At 48.4% G+C, this 19406-nt stretch overlaps 1 protein-coding gene across 1 annotated transcript; it reads right to left on the minus strand.

Annotated features, from left to right (window-relative positions):
- Positions 1–298: 298 nt before the first annotated feature.
- Positions 299–5142, minus strand: LOC100193560 (LAG1 longevity assurance homolog 3). The gene is made up of 6 exons (NM_001138669.1): positions 4827–5142; positions 2283–2512; positions 2036–2191; positions 1687–1872; positions 797–978; positions 299–619 (listed from the first exon to the last, which is right to left on the minus strand). Exons 1-6 carry the CDS (start codon positions 4974–4976, stop codon positions 588–590), a joined length of 936 nt encoding a protein of 311 aa, NP_001132141.1. The 5' UTR covers positions 4977–5142; the 3' UTR covers positions 299–587.
- Between the last annotated feature and the right edge of the window lie 14264 nt (positions 5143–19406).

Here is a 19406-nt window from a genome sequence, read left to right on the forward strand (position 1 = left end):
CAAAACACACGGTCGGCTAGCTAATGCCTAAAAAAAGAGCCTGCAGCTATGGAACAACAGGAGCTCAAGAGAAGCGTTTCACCGGCGGCCAGCGCTACCGTTCACAAAACTCCAAGCGGTGTCATCCTGGCAAACATAATGTACATGGTATGTCGGCAGAAAGGCTTTGATTTACAACCGGTCCTTTTGTTTCCGGAATGCTAAGGCCTTGTTCGTTTGTCCAGGAATAGATCAGGAATCATTTCAGCTGATCAAAACTTAACCGGCTAGGAATTGTTCCATGCCTCCATTCCGAAAGAGACGAACGGCCCCTAAATTGGTGCTACATTTACCGCTGCACTTTGTGTGAACACTGAAAAGAATGTTATATTCGACATCCAGTTCCAGCTTTTTTTCTAATGCATTGCAGCGTTGTTTCTAATGCATACTTAGTACAGCACAAATTGGCAGCCAAGACACAACTAACCCATAGCCCGGCTTCGGTGAATCTCGTGAGGAACAATGCTCGTCCTCTCATAATCTGTTGGAATCCAGCAAAAGAATGTATAAGCACCGTTATAACACACAAAGTAAGATGATGCCCCCAATCAATCTTCATGGTCGTCTTCTCCTTCAGAATCTGTATGGAAAGCAAGGCAAAGTAAAATCGAAGAAAGTTTTTCACCTCAACACAAGTTGAAAGAACATAATTATAACTAAGTTTTACCCACAAGCAAACAAAACTGATTTGCGCAGCATTTTCAAAAAAAAATGCTCGTGTGCAGCATACCAAAACTTCAGACAGGACAGGACTTACCAGATCGAACATCATCTCCAACATTTCTTGTCTTGATTTGTCTCACAAGCATCCGATATATTAAAACCCACCAATATATGTGGAGAACAAGTAGTGAAAATAGAAGGGAATTGAACACATAATAGTATATAGGACCATCAAAGTTGTGCTTCTTTTTGTCCAAAGTCAACAAGACCTCATAGCTGAAACGAATGGATTTAGTCAGATCATGAAAAAAAGAATCCAAAAACATTGAGTTGGTTTACTTCTACAAGCAAAGTGGTGAATCTGTTTTCTTTTTTTTAAAAAAGAAGCCAGCAGGTTAACAGTTGGTCTTTGTATTAATTGAGAAGGTGAAAAACAAGGGGAAAACCATAGTTACAACAGAAAACAACACTAACTCACAAACGAATACCACAACCTCAGAGTAAAAAAACTCAACAAGCACCACAACAAACAGACTGTGAACCGGACCAACACTGCAATGGGGTGAATCTGTATGGTACCTTATCAGAATTTAACATGTCCATAATTATTTATTATGGTATATTATGGACACTGAGTTATATGATCAGAAGTCCACAAAGGTGTGAAATCTCTAATTTGTGCCAGTGGTGCATACAAATTACAAAAAATATCCAAAACTTATTTATGTGGTAAATGAAAGTACAGAAAAATTTCTTTTTAGAGTACAAGATGCTACTACCAGACTATACGAAGGGTTGTACCCTCAGTTCTACCACTTTACCCATTTTTATCCTTAGTCGTAGACTAGTGGAAATCACTGTGCAAACAATAAAACAAAAAGATACCAGTCTGCTTTCTACTGTATATGCAAACAGACTTTGACTCGGTGATTTTTCTTGGCATAAGAATCTTATAGACTTATGAGTCAGAACAGAAAATTTTACCTTGTACTTCTCAGAATCCAGAACGGAAAATATGTGAGACGGAGAAGAACCCATGAAATAACAAAAAACAGAAACGAAACATTGGCAAGCCAATCACAATGGCTGTACTTGGACATCTTCCCTACTTCCAGGAAAACGTCACTTGCATCATGAATTGCCAATACTATAGAGCCAACTCTAGCAAATCTGGTTGACCAAGGAGAAGATCAGAAGATTGTTAAAAAAATTGTCTATGAATTATGAGATGAGTTAGAAAAAGGAATTAACAAATAAGCAATGATGACTAAGAATGATGTTGCAAATTCACAAAATAACAAAATCTAACAGTTATTCAAGATAAGGAACATACCTGAACACGTAAGATAGAACAATCAGAACAACAGTAGCAACATGATGTGACATTGACACTCCAAAGTCTGAACGCCTTGTTTCCCAAAACATAAGTGCAAATATGGAATATGTGTAGAATCCAGCAGCATACATATATACAGCCTTAAGTTTCAATCTGAGAGTAAGGGTGCAACCATTAGATTTATACCAGCCTGAGAAGCATTAAGAATTTCTATCAAAAAGTACAGTGGAAGGATAAGAATTACTTTATCTTTTGGTCAGGCCAGACCTGTTCTCCTGGTCCTACCCAAAAATATCTGGTATTGGTGAACCAAGGCTCATTATATGTGACAGACAAAGATAAAAGCTCTCCAGACAGGAAATAAACACATTTCCAAGCTGATTCCTTGAATTTTCTTATCTTCTTCCTTGCCTCTTCTGTGTCATTATTAGCTCTCTGATGTCCCTGCCCATGTATAAGCCTCATTGCAACCCACTAAAACAGTTACAGAGAACAAAAGCAGTTAGGTTGCCGATTAATACAAAACTTTGGAAGGAACATCATGTATTTTTTTCCTCAAACACATAGGAGAGTTAATCTTTGTATTAAAGGGAGAGAAAGAGCGGACCCTTACAACACAGCCCCCAGAATCTTAAGAGGGGGTTGCAAAAATGAGAATAAAGAAAATGATGACCTGATACAAAAGGATCAATCACAACCTAAGGAATATCATATATCAATGGTTAAAATAAATGAAGACGAGACGAAAAAAGTGAAAAAAAGGAGTAGGTGGACCATTAAAATAAATGCATAAGAAATGAAAATGTGAAAAAGGGTAGGTTGATCAAAAGAGAAACCATTGGAACATCAGAGACCAGACTATATAGAAGCATAAAGGGCGTGTTTGGTTTTCTGCCTAAGGCGTCATAACCTGCCTAACTTTTATGTCTAAGGTTAGTTCTTCAATTTGAGCGACTAACTTTAGGCAAGTTGTGGCGTCCTATGCAGAAAATCAAACAACTCCAAAATTGTATTTTGAAGGAATCCGAAGACATGCATCCTTGTAATGTAACCCTTTTTGGATTAATATATTTCAAAGGCATAAGCAAATGTGAACCCAATAATGACAAAAATGATAAGTACTGATGAAAATGATCTGAGCAGGGAAATGAAAATGTCTTGAGCTGAAAGATAATACAAATGGTAGAAATGGCTTCGGGCCATAAACCCCATTACCCAGATTTGTATGAAGTGATTGTAGATTATTTTCTATAATAACACAATGGTAAAATGAACAGTTTCATTTTTCATCTTGTTGAACTTAACATCTTGAATAGCCTCCAAGTAAGCAATATTTATAAATTTACATAATTTATTCCGCTGTAAATATTTTAGCTTCACCAAAATGAATGGTATAGCTCTTCATTTCTTGTATCCAAAATCCAAAATACAACTGCTGGGTGCTGACTGGTTATAATTAATTCCCATATCTGAATATTCATACATATAGCTAGCATAGAAATTTTCAATAACACCTTATTGGGATCACTATAGAAAACTTAACATAGAAAACCAAAAGGCACTTTAACAGGGAATATATAAAGCTCAGTGAAATTTATGGTCCCAGAAAATCATGAAGGTGATGCGAACTGTTCTCACACTCCACATCTGGAACTTTTGATATTGTAATTAACAGGTATTGTAGTACTTCAATGGATTTTACTCCATTTGCCGAGCTCAAAATCCTCAGCTGACTAATAAATAAACAGGCCCTCTCATACTCCAGAAATTGTTGTCCAACAGAAGACATTCTAAACAGGTCTTCATACTCATGATCATGAATCAACCAATTGTACTTAGTTTACTGTTTACAGTACTAAAAAGAGCAACTAATCCTAGAAATAGTATGCCAGTTGGATTTAAATAATGTGACCCTCATTAAGTATAAAAAATACCGGTCTGAACAGCTGTTAACATACTGATGTATCAACCAGCAATTTCTTCAGGAAACCTGTTAGCGTCTGCAAACCAACCAACCAGGCTACCCCCTCCTTAACAAGAACCAATGTTAAAAGAGTAAGCATCCATATTAACTCCCGTTACCATCTATGCGGAAGCTGCACAACCAGGGGCGGGCCCAGGGGTGGTTCATGGGTATTCATTGAATACCCAAGTTTTTGGTGATCTATAATAATTTGTCAATAATATATTACAAAAAATAGTGTTAGAGCACTAGTTTCTTTGATCTTTTGAATTTTTGAATACCCAATCTTAAATGTCTAGGGCCGCTTCTGTGCACAACATTAGCATTGGAATAATCCTGGAATCCGGGACCACCATTACACAGCATTGGACTCCCGATACCGTGCAGAAACATTGTGCCCATACGCTAAGCATATTTCAGTGGCCATAAGAGTTTGGAGCCAAACAGTTTTTGAAGCTATAGGCGTGAGGAGAGGGAAATTTTGTTATGAGAAGAAAAGAAAAGGTAAAGACATGATTTTAGATCTTGAGGAGAAGCTAATCATTTGAGCTTGATTGCTCTTAAAGGATAAAATCGCTGAACCAATCGCTTTCCACGTGTCAAATTAACCCAAGACACACGATAGATGATGAGATGACTAAAAATAGTGCCAGACAAGCAGTTTAGCCGAGGCAATTGTGTAAGCTGTAATTAGAGTTACGAAACCCGCCGAAAGTTGAGGCGAGTTTGTCGGCAGCAAGCTACGCGCTAGCGTTCAGCGCCAGAGTCGAAGACCTTCACCGAAACAACGGAAGGAAAAACGAAAGACGGCAAGGGCAGTCGCACCTTGAAGACGAAGCGGTCGAGGAGGAAGCGGACGGTAGGGAAGAAGAGAACGAAGGCGGGGAGCGCGAGGAAGTCGTCGTACGCAGGGTAGGCCTCGCGCTCCCAGTCCACGGCCGCCAGGAGCCGCCCCGCCGCCTCTCCGAGCCCCATCCCCGCTTCCACGGCCCCGGCCGAATCGAAGGCAACTTCTGGAGTCCCGTGGCGGCGGCGGGCAGAAAGATCGACGGGATTGAACCCGATTCGAAGGCTCTGGGCAGCAAATCTCTCGGGGAGTCGGGGAGGACTCCCGCTGTGTGGCACAGCGCTTGCCTCTGTTCCGCGACTTGTGCGAAAGCGATTTTTCACTTTCCCTGTTCGTCTGCCACAAAGTTTTGTTTTGTTTTGTTTTTCACTTTTTCTCGTGCCTGCAGTCCTGCACTCGCTGCCGCTGCCGCTGCCGCTGCCCGAGATACGGTACGGAAAATTCTAAGACGTTGGGAATTGTAGCCAACTGGTCGACGTCAACATGAATCGCTGATCATTACTCAGTGGCGGAAGAGGAGATCAGGAGACAAAACTTTAGAGGTGGGCAGTTTTCCATATTTGAAATTATGCAGTTCCAAAACAGTGCACGCTTGTACCAATTACTCCCTGCCTCAAAATGTATAATTATAAGTTTGGAACAAATCAAACTTTATAAAATCTATAGAAAATTGTATCAATGTTTATGTCGATAATAAATAAATTTACTATGATCGTAATTATTTATTTCAAATAATTTATTATGAAACTTTATTTTATAATTAATCATTAGTCTAATCTTATGATGTATATTTAGTAGCACTTACTTTTTACTAGTCGGTTACCCGTGCGTTGCGACGGCTCACACAATACACACATAAATTATCTATAAAAAGATATCAAGATTTTTGATTGATTGTCTCCGCTCTTCGCATAATATTTTTTTTATGAACGCACGGGTACCATAGACAGCAAATCAGAGACCTCCATCTCTCGCCTCCCCCACTTTCAAGGTTTCGTAGAGCAGGAGGGAAAGAGAAGAGGCGGACATACTTGTTCGTTGTCGGAGAAGGACACGACAAAGACCTGAGCATTTGGAGGCGACATATGTATTATATTGTTAAATATATGGGAAGAGAGCACATAAGCAGAGAAAAAGAAGCACAGCCGGAATAGCTCTAAACCGAGAGACACCTGCACCAGGCGTCAATCCGAGAAGGGCGAGAGAATGCGAGTGTCTTCCTAACCCTGGACCCACCGAAGTGACACAACACTACCACCAACTCCGTAGCATATGCCGACTGCTGCACGCTACAGGCCTTAGTTGTCCAATATCTCAGACCTGGACTACTCATTGCCAAGATAACCTAAGCATGGCAGGCGCCACCGTGTCCTCCTCGATGGCACGCATGGAGAAAGGCCAAGAGCATGACCGACTCGCCCCATACCTGCGTCGACGAGCGTCGGTCGGCTCGCGGTTGCGACCGTGGGTGGGGGCAGCAGGTTGGGGAGGAAGAACGTGGCGAAGGCCGGGAAGACGAACGGGACGTCCGACGACGGCGAAAACGATGGTGCGCGCATGATGTGAAACGTCCTCGTGGACGTGCAATAGCCACTGCGCGAGTCGGTGTCAGGGCTGGTGTCGAACGAATACGGGGAGGAGGCGCATGCTCCTACGCCCTCTGCCGAGAATGGGGTGGCGCGGAGGTGGAGGCATGAGGGGAGAGAGAAAAGAAGTAGAATGGCGAACGAGGTGGTGGCAACTGAGGTGAGGACCATCATTATCGTGCGGAGGTATAGATTGTCAAATGGGTCGTGTCTTGCGAGCCAACCCGAGGCACGACCCATTTAATAGTGCATGCGCCAATTAGGCATGAGCGTCGTGCGGTGCTTGGTTGTAGCCTTGGATCGTAGTTCTAGAGCAGGGCCCGTCGGTTTGAGTGCTCGCTCTGTACGATTGTTGTGCGGTGTGGTAGCTATGCGGGCGGGGTCGAGTGCTAGGCAGGCGTAGTAGCTGGCTACGATGGCGCTGGGGTCCATAGGGCAGTGGCTGAAAGAGCGTTGTGCGGGCACTGATGAAAGAGAAATATGCCTTAGGCCATTTCTAGGTGTTTTGGTGATTAAGTGCCTACTTTAAGTATGAGCACAAGTATAAAGAAAGACAAATTGAGAAGTATAGGAGCACATTACAAATCCTACTGAAATGGAGAATCAAAGGTATGAATATAGCACTTAGTCAATTGTTTTAGTTACTAACTATGCACATCTAAGTGCTAGGAAACTCTCCAAGTCGAGACAAAGTGAAGCAAAGAAGCTTAGCTTGGATTAGCCAAACATGTGCCAGCCTGGCGCACTGGACTGTCCGGTGTGCACCAATTGGACAGTGTCCGGTGCCCAGGCCATCAGCTGGCTGAACAGGGCACTCTCGAAAAATTGGCCAAACGCGCCGGCTATAATTCACCGGACTGTCCAGTGTGCACCGAACTGTCCAGTGAGCTAGGCGATCAACGACTCTCGCCAGTGCCAACTGTCGATGCGGAATCAATGGTGGACACATGACAGCATCGGACTGTCTGGTGCGCCACCGAACTGTCCGGTGCGCCACCGGACTCTCCGGTGTGTAGGACAGCCGAAGGATGCAACGGCTAACTCAACAGTCGACAGTGCGAGGATGGAAAGAAATCACGCACTGTTCACTGTCCGGTGTGTACCGGACAATCTAGTGCACCCGCGACAGAAGGCAACCAGGGCCTTCCAAATAAAGAAGAAATGGCTCCTTTGGCCCTTGTATACTAAGGTTGTCTCCAGCAACGTCCTCTATATATGTCCTTTACAGTCTTCTCTAAAAGATTATATCCTCTATATCTTCTTCCTCTCCAATAACGTCCTCTAAATCATGTCCTCTATATGTAAATACCTATATTAGAGACTGTCGGAGAGGGAATTCTCCGGCCGGGTGGCGGAGTGCACCCACCCTTAATCCTAAGATGAGGAAGGGGCTTAAGCGTTTTGCCTGTCTGGCTAAGCGATCACCAAGCACATGAACACGCAAGAGTTTAGAGTGGTTCGGGCCGCCGGAGCGTAATACCCTACTCCACTGTGTGTTGGATTGTTGCCGAAGCTCGAGAGCTGAGAGTCTAAGTTGGGTCTAGCCCAGCCTCCCTGGTAACGTTGCATGCCACCCCTTTTATAACTAAGGGGGGCATGTACAAGGGTACTGAGCCCCGACATGTGGGCCCAGGAACATAACAGATGTAGCACTTGGAGCTACTAATGTTTGCTGCTGGAGCAATTTTCCTACACCCTAACGTCTGAGATATGTGTAGCATCGATGTGCAGGGGAAGCTTCTCGCATAAGGGATGATGAGCACAGTGCGTCGTGCAGCACGGGCGCACTGTTTGACAATAGACTGGACAGGTGCGTCGCCTGCAGGATGGCCCTGGCGTCGCCTGCCAGCGGAGTGGACAGGATGCATTAAATGCCGAGGGGGCACATCGCCTGTCAGCAGGGTGGACAGGCAACGCGTCCTCTCTGCAATAAATGCAGAGACCGCGCGGCCTAGAGGCCTTACGTCAGGCTCCGCCCGTTGGCTTATGTCATGCGCAACAAGCCACGTGGCAGCATCGGGTCTCCGCCTGAGCGGGGAGCGCAAGCGCACAGGATAAGGCCTGGACACGTGTCAGTACCGGACCCTTGCTTAGGCCAGGGTCTCCCCTATCCTGGGACCTTGTTGTGGCCCGGACCTTACCCGGAGGGATCTGGACCCCATCTAAGGGACCCGACATGCTTACTTGGGAGTCCCGGGCCGTAATCGGGGGTCCGGGTTGTGCGTACAGGGGTTTGGTGCTCCCTCGCGGAGGTCCGGTCCAACTGATACATCCTAGGATGTACCATCTTTTCTCGCCACGTGGTGCCCCTTGAGCCGCCCACGTGGTGAGGTCGGGTGCTATTCACCGTTCGGCTAGGGAACACCGTGCGGGCACCGAGTCTTCATACTGTAGTAGGGGGTACCCTTGATTCAGGGTACTGACAGTGGCCCTCGGGCCCGCCTCAGGGGAGGATACAAGCCTGCAGGTGGGGCCAAATTCTGATTGGCGATTGGCTCGCTGCCCCTGCGTGCCCGTTGATGCAATTACTGCCGGTCCGCCCATGGTCACGCCGACTGCCGCGCCTGTCCCCGCGGCTGACTGACCCATGACCTCCGCACTTAATGTCTTTGTTGGGCCATGCGCGGGGTGCCTCGAGTCGTTGCATTGGTTTTGAAAAATTATCTTCTCAGTCTTCTGCGGTGGCCCCGAGGAGATGTGGTATTGGCGCAAGCGGCGGTGCGACTTCTTTGCACCTAGAAACTGGCACGCCGGGTGCATGACATGTGGGCCTAGCCCCCGATGCCAGAGGTTGGACCACCGGTTACAGCGAAGCCGAGGGGGCAAACAACCGCGGGGCGGTTACAGGCTCCTTGAGCGGCAGTTCGCCTCCTTGACCGCTGGTTGCGGCGGAGATGAAAGGGCGTATAACCGCGGCGCAGTTGCACGCTCCTTGTGTGGCGGTTCGCCTTCTTGACCGCTGGTTGCGGCGAAGATGAAGGGGCGTACTACCGCGGGGCGGTGGCATGCTCCTTGTGCGACGATTCGCCTTCTTCGCGCTTTGGGCCAGCTTGTATGACATGTGAGGCCTGGCCCCCGTGTCATAGGATGGGAACCCTGGTGCGCATCGGGGGAGACCTTGCACGTGATGCTTCGGGGCGCGAGCGGGGAAATCTGCCTTTAAAAAGGGGTTCACCCCTCGAGTAGCAGCCATGTCTTACCAGCCTTTAAAAAGGGGCTCGGAGCCGAGGTAGTCACTGCCGCTGGCGGGCCGTCGGTGCAGAGGTGGTCGCTGCCGTCGGTGCAGAGGTGGTCGCCTTCGCTGGCGAGCCGCTCGGAACTAGCTACCCACGTGATCCTACTGGTGTGGAGGTAGTTCATACCTGTAGAGTAGATATGGAGCTAGGACTCCACTTCAAAGCGAATGTAATACTTTTGCTTTTTGTAAGGTACTTTTGAGTATATTTATCAAGCAGTATTAGCACTTATCTATGTACCACTTGTCCCTGTTGTGTGCGGTGTAACCGATTCCTCCTTGGTACCTGGCCCCTGGGATGTAGGCTCGATTTGTCGAGGCTGCAGACTAGCATACCTAAGAAAGAGTTGGCAATGGGCCCCAGGAGGTAGCCTCGATTGGGACCTGAGCCTGCACACAACTTTGGCTAGGGAGCATTAGTAGTACACCCACAGGACACGGCATCTGACACTAGTCATCCTTTGATACATGCTCGGGACCTGTAGGGTTTAGTCTGGGAGGCCAAGTTGTGCGTCTGGAGCCCTTGGATGGTGGTTCTAGGTACTAGGACACCCGTCGCAGAGTGGTGGAGCGTACAGGCCCACGGTACGGAACCAGGCTGAGCGGCTACACGGGCTCCGGACCACCCCAGGAGACAAGTGTCCATTCTCTAGTTCCGGACCCCAGGTTGCTGGACCCACAGGACTTATAGCTCCAAATACTAGGGTACCCGTCACGAAGTGGTGGAGTGTGCAGGCTTTCGGGTACGGGACCAGGCTAAGCGGCCACACAGACTCCGGACCACCCCATGGAACGGGCTTCCGTTCTCTAGAATCGGCCCCAGGCTGTCGGGCCCTCCTGCTTTCGCAAAGAGGTCCTAAACTGCAAGCCTGGCTGTTCAATTCGGATGTCGTTATGCCTGATGGAAAGGGAACTGTTTGGGTGTGTTAGATAAAATAATATCTGAAAAACTGCAAGGCAAGACCATGGAGCAATAGGATAAAACTATCATAGAGGCACATCTGAGGGGGTAATTCTTTTCTTTATAACTTGTCATGCATGGGTGCAGACCAATAGGCCGGGCTTATGAGGGCGGACCTCACCGGGTTGGCGTACACGTATGTGTTACCTAGTTACAAAAGGGAGAAAAATTCGACCCCTCAGACTTGCTCCTATGGATAGAACTTATAGAGGTGCTCCAGTGGCCAGGGAGAGGTACTCCTTCAGTCATAGCTAGACAGTCACCCCGGGTCGGCGTATTCCCGTTGCCTTGAAGGGTCCTTCCCAGCTGGGGGAGAGTTGCGGAGCCCTTCTTGGTTTGGTACTTGCCGTAGGACTAGGTCCCGGCCCTAGGTTCCCATCTGCGTTTGATGAGGGAGTCCTCATCCTCGTGCTGTAGCCATTTCTGCATGGACCTATCAGAAGTCTGGACCCGTGGGGAGTCCAGAAGGGTTTCCTGGGGAAGGCAGGCTTTGGCCCCGTAGACCGGGGAGCACGGGGTCCCTCTGGGGGTACATCTAGTTGTCTCCACCGGAGTAGGAGCCTCCAGCAAAGACATCCTTCAGGTCCCCCTCGGGTGACTGATACCCGAGGTCCCGTTCAGCCGCGTCCACCTCGCCGTCGTCGACCTTTTCTTTGCCAGGTCGGCGACGAGGTGGGGAGCCATCCTTGGAAGACTACTCACACCGCTCGCTGACGTGTTTCACGAGGTCAATGATCTCGCGACACTCCATGGCGCTGTGGCGACCGTTGGGGTGCACAGGGCATGAGCCGCTGTTACCCCTCTGCGGCCGTGGGCGTTTGTTACGATCGCCCCGGCCCCCGATCGCGGCTGCAACGACTAGAGCGGTGGACTGTGGCTTCTGGTAGTCGCGGTCCTTCTTCTTTTCTTCTTACCGTCCCGGGGGACAGCACCTGAGCCACCCGATTGGGCAGCCTCGGTTTGTGGGGCCGAGTGCCATGCATGGCCCTCGACGGCTCTGGCGCACTCGTCGGCTAGAGCGAAGAGTGTGGGGATAGTCACCACATCATGCGTGGCCAACTTCTCCAACATTTTCTCATCACGTACTCCCTGTCGGAAGGCCATGATGATGGAAGCATCGGAAATGTGAGGTATAGTACCTCGCACCTTGGTGAAGCGAGAGATGAACGTCCGGAGAGTCTCCCCGGGCTCCTGCCTTACCGCGTGGAGGTGGGCCTCCACACCGTGCTGCTGGTAAGCACTGGTGAAGTTCGCAACGAACCGTGCGCAGAGCTCTTCCTAGGAGTAGATTAACCCTGGGGCGAGGTTCATGAGCCAAGTCCGGGCAGGCCCAGACAAGGCGACATGAAAATATGTCGCCATCACAGCGGTGTTTCCACCTGCTGCTGTGATAGCGGTGACATACACCTGTAGGAACTCCAACGGGTTTGACGTACTGTCGTATTTTTCCGGCAGGTGCGGCCGGAACTTGGATGGCCATGACGCCACGCGGAGATGATCCGCGAGAGCGGCGCAGCCCACACCGACCAAGGGGACACCCGCTCGAGACCGGGTGCCCATTGGGGCCTGCGGTGCTAACGCAGCAAAGTCTTGGTCGAGGTTGCGACCCTCAACGTTTTGGCGGCGCTCGCGCGCCCTTTCTAAAGAGACCTAGGCATCCTCTCCCGCATGCCTGCGGTTGAGCTCGCCCCGGAGGTCGTTGGTCTGTGCACCCCTCACTGAGGGTGAGCGCACAGACGCCGACGCCTCATGTTGGCGCGGGGATGACCGTGGCCTCGACCTGGTCAAGGTAGAATGTGCCATGCCGAGCAGTCGGTCGACGTCGTCCCGCCACTGCTTCATGGCCCCTGGTGAGGCCATGGAGCTTGGAGGGTGATGGAGCAACTCCCTGGCTGCTGACAATGCTCCCGGAGCCGCCCTCGATAGAGTCTAGGATGTCTGCGCAGTTATATGCTGTCGTGCAGCGTGCACAGCAGCAGTGCCCGGCACTAGGCGGTTGGGAACCTGTGGCGTGGAAGAAACAACTTCTTCCTCCACCAAGAAATCCGTTGATGTCTCAACGCAGTGCTCCACGATTTGCACCATCATGTTGAGCGAGGAAACAAGCAAAAACCTAATGCCTAGCCCCCTACCTGGCGCGCCAAATGTCGGAGAGGGAATTCTCCAGCCGGGTGGCGGAGTGCACCTGCCCTTAATCCTAAGATGAGGAAGGGGCTTAAGCATTTTGCCTGTCTGGCTTAGCGATCACCGAGCACATGAACACGCGAGAGTTTAGAGTGGTTCGGGCCGCCAGAGCGTAATACCCTACTCCATTATGTGTTGGATTGTTGCCGAAGCTCGAGAGCTGAGAGTCTAAGTTGGGTCTAGCCCAGCCTCCCTGGTAACGTTGCATGCCTCCCCTTTTATAACTTAGGGGGGCATGTACAAGGGTACTAAGCCCCGAAATGTGGGTCCAGGAACATAACAGATGTAGCACTTGGAGCTACTAATGTTTGCTGCTGGAGCAATTTTCCTACACCCTGACGTCTGAGATCTGTGTAGCATCGGCGTGTAGGGGAAGCTTCTCGCATAAGGGATGATGAGCATAGTGCGCCGCGCAGCACGAGCGCACTGTTTGACAATGGACTGGACAGGTGCGCCGCCTGCAGGATGGCCCTGGCACCGCCTGCCAGCGGAGTGGATAGGACACATTAAATGCCGAGGGGGCACATCGCCTGTCAGCAGGGTGGACAGGCGGCGTGTCCTCTCCGCAATAAATGCAGAGACCGCGCGGCCTAGAGGCCTTACATCAGGCTCCGCCCGTTGGCTTATGTCACGGGCAACAAGCCATGTGGCAGCATCGGGTCTCCGCCTGAGCGGGGAGCGCAAGCGCACAGGATAAGGCATGGACACGTGTCAGTACTGGACCCTTGCTTATGCCTGAAAGGGAAATGTGCCTTTGGGCCATTTCTAAGTATTTTGGTGATTGAGTGCCAACACAAGTACTTAAATGTGAATCTATGCCCATGGATGAACAAAGTGCAAATCAAGAGCTAAGGTATGTTTCTAAGTCTTAGTACATTGGTTTTATGTACTAATATACTTGTCTAAGTATCAGAAACAGGAAGAAGAAGAAAAGAGGAGAGTTGGCTGTGTCCAGCCAAGAGGCTGTTCGGTCTGGAGCACCGGACTGTCCGGTGGTGCACCGGACAGTGTCCGGTGCGCCAGGCTGCCTCGGCCGAAGAGGCCGCTCTCGGGAATTTGCTGACGGCGTACGGCTAAAATTCACCGGACTGTCCGGTGTGCACTGGACTGTCCGGTGAGCCAACGGTCGGCCGGGCCAACGGTCCGCCGCGCGATCCGCGCGCGGCACGTGGCCGAGCCAACGGTCGGAAGGGGGCACCGGACTGTCCGGTGTGCACCGGACTGTCCGGTGCGCCAACGGCTCCCAGATCTGCAACGGTCGACTGCGCCGTTTAAGGAAAGAAATCGGGCACCGGACAGTGTCCGGTGTGCACCGGACTGTCCGGTGCGCCCGATGACAGAAGGCAAGATCAGCCTTCCAGAATTGCTCTCAACGGCTCCTAGCTGCCTTGGGGCTATAAAAGGGACCCCTAGGCGCATGGAGGAGAACACCAAGCATTCCTACAACATTCCTAAGCACCAAGACATCGATCTCACGCATTCGTTTCATTGTGATAGCATCTAGAGCTCTTGTTGAGTTGCGAACTCTTTGAGTTGTGTTGCGAGATCTTGTTGCGACTTGTGTGCGTGTTGTTGCTCTGATCTTTTGAAGTCTTGTGTGCGTTGCTCATTCCCCCTTTGCTCTGTGTTCTTTGTGAACTTCAATTGTAAGGGCGAGAGGCTCCAAGTTGTGGAGATTCCTCGCAAACGGGATTGAGAAAAAGCAAGCAAAACACCGTGGTATTCAAGTGGGTCTTTGGACCGCTTGAGAGGGGTTGATTGCAACCCTCGTCCGTTGGGACGCCACAACGTGGAGTAGGCAAGCGTTGGTCTTGGCCGAACCACGGGATAAACCACTGTGTCGTCTCTGTGATTGATCTCTTGTGGTATTGTGTTTTGTTGAGACTCCTTTCTAGCCACTTGGCATTTATTGTGCTAACACTTAACAAGTTTTTGTGGCTATAAGTTTAAGTTTCACAGGATCACCTATTCACCCCCCCTCTAGGTGCTCTCAATTGGTATCGGAGCCGTTCTCTTCAAGAAAGGGACTAACCGCCCGAAGAGATGGATCCTAAGGGGAAGGGAATCGTGATCAACGACAAGGAAAAGGAGTCCTTCGTCAACGAGCCAAAAGATGACAAATCCAACGACTCTGGCTCAGGCCACAGACGTAAAGATGGGAAGAAGAAGAAGACAAGACGTATCAAGGAGATCGTCTACTACGACAGCGACGAGTCTACTTCTTCCCACAAGGACGACGACTACGACAAACAAAAGACGGTTAACTCAAACTTTTCTTTTGATTATTCGCGCATTCCGCACAGCTCAAATGCTCATTTGCTCCCCATTCCACTTGGCAAGCCTCCTCACTTTGATGGAGAGGACTACGGATTTTGGAGTCACAAAATGCGTACACACCTATTTTCTCTCCATCCAAGCATTTGGGAGATTGTGGAAAGTGGAATGAAATTTGATAGCTCGGATAGTCCTTCGTTTATTAATGAACAGATCCATAAAAATGCACAAGCTACTACTGTGTTGCTAGCCTCTTTGTGCAGGGACGAGTATCACAAGGTGAGCGGCTTGGACAATGCCAAGCAAATTTGGGACACCCTCAAGATCTCTCATGAGGGGAATGATGTCACCTTACTCACCAAGATGGAGTTGGTGGAGGGCGAGCTCGGACGATTCGCGATGATAAGGGGCGAGGAGCCGACGCAAACATACAACCGGCTCAAGATCCTTATCAACAAAATAAGGAGCTACGGAAGCACACGATGGACGGATCACGACGTCGTCCGCCTAATGCTAAGGTCATTTACCGTTCTTGATCCTCATCTCGTGAACAATATTCGTGAGAATCCCAGGTACACGAAGATGACGCCCGAGGAGGTACTCGGAAAATTCGTAAGCGGGCGGATGATGATCAAGGAGGCAAGATACGTGGACGACGCCTTGAATGGACCGATCAACGAGCCTCAACCCCTTGCTCTCAAGGCAACAAGAAGCAAGGAGGCGCTACCTAGCAGGGTGGCACAAATTGAGGCGGCCGGACTTAATGATGAAGAGATGGCCCTCATCATCAAAAGATTCAAGATGGCGCTTAAAGGTCGCAAGGGACAGCCAAGCAAGACCAAAGCCAAGGGGAAGCGTTCGTGCTTCAAATGCGGTAAGCTTGGTCATTTTATTGCTAACTGTCCCGACAATGATAGTGATCAGGACCAAGGGAACAAGAGGGAGAAGAAGAAGAATTATAAGAAGGCAAAGGGCGAGGCTCATCTTGGCAAGGAGTGGGATTCGGACTGCTCCTCGTCTGACTCCGACAATGAGGGACTCACCGCCACTGCATTCAACAAGTCATCCCTCTTCCCCAACGAGCGTCACACTTGCCTCATGGCAAGAGAGAAGAAGGTAATCACTCGTAATGATATCACTTATGATTCTTCTAGTGACGATGAGTCTAGTGATGATGAAATAGATTACTCTAGTTTGTTCAAGGGATTGGATAGAAATAAAATTGATAAAATCAATGAATTGATTGATGCCTTGAATGAAAAGGATAGGCTTTTAGAAAAGCAAGAGGATTTGTTGTATGATGAACATGATAAGTTTATAGAGGCACAAAAATCTTATGCTTTAGAAGTTAAAAGAAATGAAGTGCTTTCTAGTGAACTATCTTCTTGTCATGAAACCATTGCTACTTTAAAGAATGTTAATGATGACTTAAATGCTAAACTAGAAGTAGCTAGTAAATCTAATTCTTGTGTAGAACATATTGAGATTTGCACTAGGTGTAAAGATTTCGATGTTAATGCTTGTAGCGATCATTTAGTTTCAATTTCCAAATTAACTGAGGAATTGGCTAGTCTTAATGCCCAACTTAAGACTAGCAAGAATGAATTTGATAAACTAAAATTTGCAAGGGATGCCTACACGATCGGTAGACACCCCTCAATTAAGGATGGACTTGGCTTCAAGAGGGAAGCCAAGAACTTAACAAGCCATAAGGCTCCCATTCCCGCTAAGGAGAAAGGGAAGGCCCCTATGGCTACTAGGGCTAAAAAGAACCATGCCTTTTTGTATCATGATAGGAGACAAACTAGAAATGCCTATAGGAGTTATAATGCTTACAATGATTTTTCTCATGCTATGTTTGCTTCTAGTTCTTCATATGCGCATGATAGAAATGGTGGTAGAAAGAATATTATTCATGCTCCTAGGAAAGTAGTGAATGAACCTTCTACAATTTATTGTGCTTTAAATGCTTCCTTTGCTATTTGTAGAAAGGATAGGAAAATAGTTGCTAGGAAGTTAGGGGCAAAATGCAAGGGAGACAAAACTTGCATTTGGGTCCCTAAGGATATTTGCACTAACCTTGTAGGACCCAACATGAGTTGGGTACCTAAGACCCAAGCCTAAATTTGCCTTGCAGGTTTATGCATCCGGGGGTTCAAGTTGGATTATCGACAGCGGATGCACAAACCATATGACGAGGGAGAAGAAGATGTTCACCTCCTACGTCAAGAATAAGGATTCCCAAGATTCAATTATATTCGGTGATGGGAATCAAGGCAAGGTAAAAGGGTTAGGTAAAATTGCAATCTCAAACGAGCACTCAATTTCTAATGTGTTTTTAGTTGAGTCCTTGGGATATAATTTGCTATCTGTTAGTCAATTATGCAACATGGGATATAACTGTCTATTTACAAATGTAGATGTGTCTGTCTTTAGAAGAAGTGATGGTTCACTAGCTTTTAAGGGTGTATTAGACGGCAAACTTTATTTAGTTGATTTTGCAAAAGAAGAGGCCGGTCTAGATGCATGCTTAATAGCTAAGACTAGCATGGGCTGGCTGTGGCATCGCCGCTTAGCACATGTGGGGATGAAGAACCTTCACAAGCTTCTAAAGGGAGAACACGTGATAGGTTTGACTAATGTGCAATTCGAAAAAGATAGACCTTGTGCAGCTTGTCAAGCAGGGAAACAGGTGGGAAGCTCTCATCACACCAAAAATGTGATGACAACATCAAGACCCCTGGAGCTGCTACATATGGACCTCTTCGGACCCGTCGCCTATCTGAGCATAGGAGGAAGTAAGTATGGTCTAGTTATCGTTGATGACTTTTCCCGCTTCACTTGGGTGTTCTTTTTGCAGGATAAATCTGAAACCCAAGGGACCCTCAAGCGCTTCCTCAGGAGAGCTCAAAATGAGTTTGAGCTCAAGGTGAAGAAGATAAGGAGCGACAACGGGTCCGAGTTCAAGAACCTTCAAGTGGAGGAGTTCCTTGAGGAGGAAGGGATCAAGCACAAGTTCTCCGCTCCCTACACACCACAGCAAAATGGTGTGGTAGAGAGGAAGAACAGGACGCTAATCGATATGGCAAGAACGATGCTTGGAGAATTCAAGACCCCCGAGTGTTTCTGGTCGGAAGCCGTGAACACGGCTTGCCATGCCATCAACAGGGTCTACCTTCACCGCCTCCTCAAGAAGACGTCGTATGAGCTTCTAACCGGTAACAAACCCAATGTATCTTACTTTCGTGTATTTGGGAGCAAGTGCTACATTCTAGTAAAGAAGGGTAGAAATTCTAAGTTTGCTCCCAAAGCTGTAGAAGGGTTTTTGTTAGGTTATGACTCAAATACAAAGGCGTATAGAGTCTTCAACAAATCATCGGGTTTGGTTGAAGTCTCTAGCGACGTTGTATTTGATGAGACTAATGGCTCTCCAAGAGAGCAAGTGGTTGATTGTGATGATGTAGATGAAGAAGATGTTCCACCGGCCGCTATACGAAGTTACGAACCATGGCGATTGGAGACGTGCGGCCACAGGAACAAGATGGACAAGATCAACCTTCTTCCTCAACAACGGTGCATCCCTCGACTCAAGACGATGAACAGGTTCATCAAAAGGAGGCGTGTGATCAAGGGGGAGCACAAGATGATCACGTGATGGAGGAAGAAGCACAACCGGCACCTCCAACCCAAGTTCGAGCGATGATTCAAAGGGATCATCCCGTCGACCAAATTCTGGGTGATATCAGCAAGGGAGTAACTACTCGATCTCGATTAGTTAATTTTTGTGAGCATTACTCTTTTGTCTCTTCTATTGAGCCTTTCAGGGTAGAAGAGGCCTTGCTAGATCCGGACTGGGTGTTGGCCATGCAGGAGGAACTCAACAATTTCAAACGCAATGAAGTTTGGACACTGGTGCCTCGTCCCAAGCAAAACGTTGTGGGAACCAAGTGGGTATTCCGCAACAAATAGGACCAGCACGGGGTGGTGACGAGGAACAAGGCTCGACTTGTGGCAAAAGGTTATGCCCAAGTCGCAGGTTTGGACTTTGAGGAGACTTTTGCTCCTGTGGCTAGGCTAGAATCAATTCGTATCTTGCTAGCATATGCCGCTCACCATTCTTTCAGGTTGTACCAAATGGATGTGAAGAGCGCGTTCCTCAACGGGCCGATCAAGGAGGAGGTGTACGTAGAGCAACCCCCTGGCTTCGAGGATGAACGGTACCCCGACCACGTGTGTAAGCTCTCTAAGGCGCTCTATGGACTTAAGCAAGCCCCAAGAGCATGGTATGAATGCCTTAGAGACTTTCTAATTGTTAATG

The sequence above is a fragment of the Zea mays genome, chromosome 5 (assembly GCF_902167145.1).
Source record: "Zea mays cultivar B73 chromosome 5, Zm-B73-REFERENCE-NAM-5.0, whole genome shotgun sequence".
Lineage (NCBI taxonomy): Eukaryota > Viridiplantae > Streptophyta > Magnoliopsida > Poales > Poaceae > Zea > Zea mays.